The sequence below is a fragment of the Colobus angolensis genome, unplaced genomic scaffold (genome assembly GCF_000951035.1).
Source record: "Colobus angolensis palliatus isolate OR3802 unplaced genomic scaffold, Cang.pa_1.0 Scaffold2, whole genome shotgun sequence".
NCBI classification, from domain to species: Eukaryota; Metazoa; Chordata; class Mammalia; order Primates; family Cercopithecidae; genus Colobus; species Colobus angolensis.
The window spans coordinates 17610920-17615531 of record NW_012115154.1 but is presented as its reverse complement, the minus strand read 5'-3'; the positions used below and the strand labels follow the sequence as shown (position 1 = coordinate 17615531).

General features: G+C 48.8%; 1 protein-coding gene across 1 annotated transcript in view; it reads right to left on the bottom strand.

Annotated features, from left to right (window-relative positions):
* Window positions 1-1137, bottom strand: part of ZNF212 (zinc finger protein 212) — a 17149-nt gene extending 16012 nt beyond the window's left edge. Inside the window, exon 1 of the mRNA XM_011941427.1 lies at window positions 963-1137. Within this exon, the coding sequence (XP_011796817.1) occupies window positions 963-986 (24 nt within the window). The 5' untranslated portion in view covers window positions 987-1137. The remainder of the gene's footprint in view (window positions 1-962) is intronic.
* Between the last annotated feature and the right edge of the window lie 3475 nt (window positions 1138-4612).

Here is a 4612-nt window from a genome sequence, read left to right as displayed (position 1 = left end):
AAAAAAAAAAAAAAAAATCAATTCAATTCCAGCTGCCCTTTCCGTTGCAAACCCTCCGGTGTTGTTAAATTAACCACTACTCTGGAATAGTATGAGAATGTCGGACCTGGAAGGAACCTTAGAGCCTTAGAGATTATCTAGCAACTACTTCTACACTCTCGATTTACAGTTAAGAAAACGAAAGAGACCCAGAGAGGCGAACACAGTTGCCTAAAATCACCCAAATGGATAGCTGAGAGCTGAGTTACGGCTGAACTCGTTTCGTGACTCCACACAAATAGGATTTTCCTCACACCAAGCTCCGTATCTTGACATTCCCAGAATGGCGATGGTCGATGGGGGTCGATGGGGGGCGAGGGGGGGCGGTGAAGGAAAGAGTTTGGACAACTCTACAGCTCTACAAACAAAATACAAAATGCAGCAACTACACTGTAGATAACACCTGTTCCCAAGGAGAAGCAGCCCAGGCTGACTTCAACCTGTGGCTGCAACCCCAAGACAGAAATCTGCAGCCCGGGAGAAACGGGCAGCACACAGGACCAAGGAGGAGGTGGTCGCAGACAGGCAAGTCCTGGGGTCTCTGGGGCAGCGGGAGAGCTCACTCGTAGCGACGGAGACCGTTTCCATCCTGCGTCACCGCTCCAATCTGGGAACGGGCTCTTTTGGCACGAAAGACAAAACGTGTGGGCAGGGTCACACATCCATCAACCTGAAACAAGCTTTGGAGAAGTTTCTAGGCAAGGGCGCACGGCGCCAAGGCTCCGACCCCGCTGCAGAAGGAAGCGGAGGGAAAAAAGGGCAGAGCACTGGGGTCGCGAGGAGGAGGGTTCCCGTTCACCCGCGCCAGTTGCAGCCCCGGGAAACCAAGACCCCGGCGGCGTCCAAACCGCGAAGCCCCGCCCCGGGCAGGGGACTCCGCCATCCCCAACGCGCCCTCGAGCCCGCGCGCCGGGGCCTCTTACCCGAGCAGGCGCCGACTCCGCCATGGCTCCAGTCGCCCCTCAACACCTGGACCAAGCCTCACAGCCCCCGGCTGCGTTCCTGTCTGCACAGCGCCCCGGAGCCTGCTGGAAACCGCCGCCGCCGCCGCCGCCGCCGCCGCCGTGTTGATGCCAGGTGCATTCTGGGAGCGTCGACCTCCCCGGCGCAAGACAGGCTCCAGCCGCTCTTCCTCACTGCACAGGCTTTCTATAGTGCCCCCGTGCGGCGGGAGGGAGAACGCCGCTTGGCACTCTCGGCCAGAGTGTGGGCACCAGGAGGGCTCAGTTACTCAAAAGTCAAGACCGGGTTCCGCGTTTCAGGCAAAGCCACGGGACCCTGCTGTCTTCTGTATGTCCAGCTCTCTGCTAAATGCTTTGAGGGATTCAAAAATGTGTAAAAGTCAGACTTTTTGCTGAGGAAAGAACATGTAACGTTGTTGGAGAAAAGAAATATGGTTCAAAAAGGCAAGTGATTTTATTCCAAAAGTTCACCTGTTATTTGACTTTTTAGAAACTGGGAACAGTTTCCACAGCAACAGTGTGGAGTGTGGAGTCAGGCCCAGGCCAGCCCTCTGTAGCCTGTTAATTATGGTAATCATATGCCTTGGAAAGTCCAAGACAACTCTGATTTCAAATATTTTCAGTCCTCATGCTACATGTAAGACGATATGTTCGGAATTTTTGTTGGAAAGCACAGCCATATTACCATTTCATCGCCATGTACGTTATCGCCAATACCAGCAACACTACTGCAACCATACCTGCCTAATTTATACCATTGTCTCTCCGGAGACAAGCAATGAACTTCCACTTCACGTGATAGGCGTGAAGTTGTTTCCTCTGAGAATGAAACTTTTTTTTGAGATGGAGTTCCGCTCTTGTTGCCCAGGTTGGAGTGCAATGGCACAATCTCGGCTCACTGCAACCTCCACCTCCCGAGTTCAAGCAATTCTCCTGCCTCAGCTTCCTGAGTAGCTGGGATTACAGGCATGTGCCACCACGCCTAGCTAATTTTGTATTTTTAGTAGAGACAGGGTTTCTCCATGTTGGCCAGGCTGGTCTCGAACTCCCGACCTCAGGTGATCCGCCCACCTCAGCCTCCCAAAGCGCTGGGATTACAGGTGTGAGCCACCACACCCAGCGGAGAACGAAACTTTTAAGATCATGACTGGCTCCTTCCTCACATGCAGGGCTCAGTTCAGATTCTACATCCTCAGAGAGACATCCCCAGACCCCCCTTTCTCCAGCCCCACGCCATCCTCCATCTCAGTACTCAGTCTTATTTCCCTGCTGGAAATTTTTCATACTATTTATCACCATCTGAAGTAATCTCATTTTTTCATTCATTTACATATTAATTATCTATATCTCTTCCACTGAAATGTCTCTCTACTATATCCTCCATTTGTTGTAGATAGAAGTAGTCATATTTGTAAGTGATTGAATGATGAATCAGAGTGGAAGGATATGAAACGTCATCTCAAACACAGGCATTATTTCCAGGGCAACTAGATCGACAGGCACTTCATTGGATCATTAATAAATCTAGAGAAAGAATGGGCCAGGCTGCAGAAACCAATAAGTCAGGGAGATTCTGTCCAGAGGGTCTGACCTGATCTCTCAGACCAACAAACTCTTGGTGTCAGATACAGAAAAAAAAAAAATGTGTCATGGGTGAGGTGGCTCATGCCTGTAATCCCAGCATTTTGGGAGGCCGAGGCAGGAGGATCACTGGAGTTTGAGACCAACCTGAGCAACATAGGCAGACCCTGTCTCTACAAAATTAAAATTAAAATTAAAATGAGCCAGGAGTAGTGGTACACACCTGCAGTCTCAGCTACTCAAGAGGCTGAGATGGAAGGTTCGTTTGAACCCAGTAGTTCGAGGCTGCAGTGAGTCATGATTGCACCACTGCACTCCAGCATAGGCAACAGACCAAGACCTTGTCTTTAAAACTAAAATAAAAATGTTATCCTCCGCAGGCACAATATCAGGACATAGGATGCTGAGGTCATTAAACAGTTCAGTCGTAGAACTCATTCCCTGTACTCTGTTTCTATACTCACGAGGCAACCTTCTGATAATGCATGTTGCCAGGTAGCTTCTGGGAGGCAACATGCAGGTGAGGCTAATGCTTATGTCCACACTGTGGCTTATACGTCAGTCTCTTGAAAATGAGCATGATTCAGCATCCCAGCCTCTAAGCCTGCAAGTCTGGAAAAAGGTTCAGTTCAAATTTCCAGCCTGCAAAGGAGGCAGCACCAGGCACCAGGGTTGCAATGCCCTGGGCTGGTGGAGATGGTGTGGCACCTGCAGTCCCCTGGGCTGGTGAAGACAGTGGGGTACAGCAATTTGCTAAGTGGGGCTGGGGAGTGAGACCGTCCGGGTCCCTAGCCCAGCACTGTCACTGTATTAGTCAGGGTTCTCTAGAGAGACTAATAGGATATATATATATATAATATTTTATAAAGGGGAGTTTAAGTATTAACTCACATGCTCACAAGGCTCCACAATAGACCGTCTGGAAGCTGAGGAGCAAGGAGAGCCAGTCTGAGTCCCAAAACTGAGGAACCTGGAGTCTGATGTTTGTTGATGTTTGAGGGTGGGAAGGGTCCAGCACCAGAGAAAGATGTAGGCTGGGAGCCTAGGCCAGTCTAGTCTTTTTACATTTTTCTGCCTACTTTATATTCTAGCTGTGCTGGCAGCTGAATAGATGGTGCCCACCCAGATTAAGGATGGGTCTATCTTTCCCAGCCTATGGACTCAAATGTTAATCTCCTTTGGCAACACCCTCACAGACACCCAGGATCAATGCTTTGCATCTTTCAATACGATCAAGTTGATTCAGTATTCACCATCACAGCCACTTACTAGATATGAACTTTGGTCAGGTCTTTAACTTCTTAGTACTTGTTTCCTCATTATTATTGGTGAATAGAAAACAGTACTTAGCTCACAGAGTTGTGTGAATTAAATGAGTGAATTCAAGTCAAGTACTTAGAACAGTACCTGGCACAGAGGAAGAGATCGAGAAGTACTCATGATCGTTATTGTTGTTTAGTCCCAGATCCTTCATTTACTAAGTGCTGTGGCTTATGCTCACTCTGCCCTAGTGTCCTTGTCTTCCGCTGAGAATGTGAACACCTCATCCCAAGGCTGTTGATGGAACAACAACCTTGTTATGTAAAGTGTTTATGTAGTCAAGTGCCCGGCATACAGCAAGCACTTGATAACAGGCAATTTCTTCTCTCTGCTTTACTTTTGCAAAGCCCAAGCCTTGTATTGCAATGAATTCAGCAGGATAGATGTGGTTTTGTTGTGTCTCTTAGAAGCTACCCGTTTGTTTTTTCCCACTAACATTCAAATCTTGACATATGCTGTTTTAAAAAACTTCTTTTTTTTGAGACGGAATCTTGCTCTCTCGCCGAGGCTAGAGTGTAGTGCCGCAATCCCGACTCACTGCAACCTCCGCCTCCCAGGTCCAAGCAATTCTCCTGCCTCAGCCTCCCAAGTAGCCAGGATTACAGGTGTGTGCCACACGCCAAGCTAATTTTTGTATTTTTAGTAGAGAAGGGGTTTCGTCATGTTGGCCAGGCTGGTCTCGAACTCCTGACCTCAAGTGATCCGCCCAC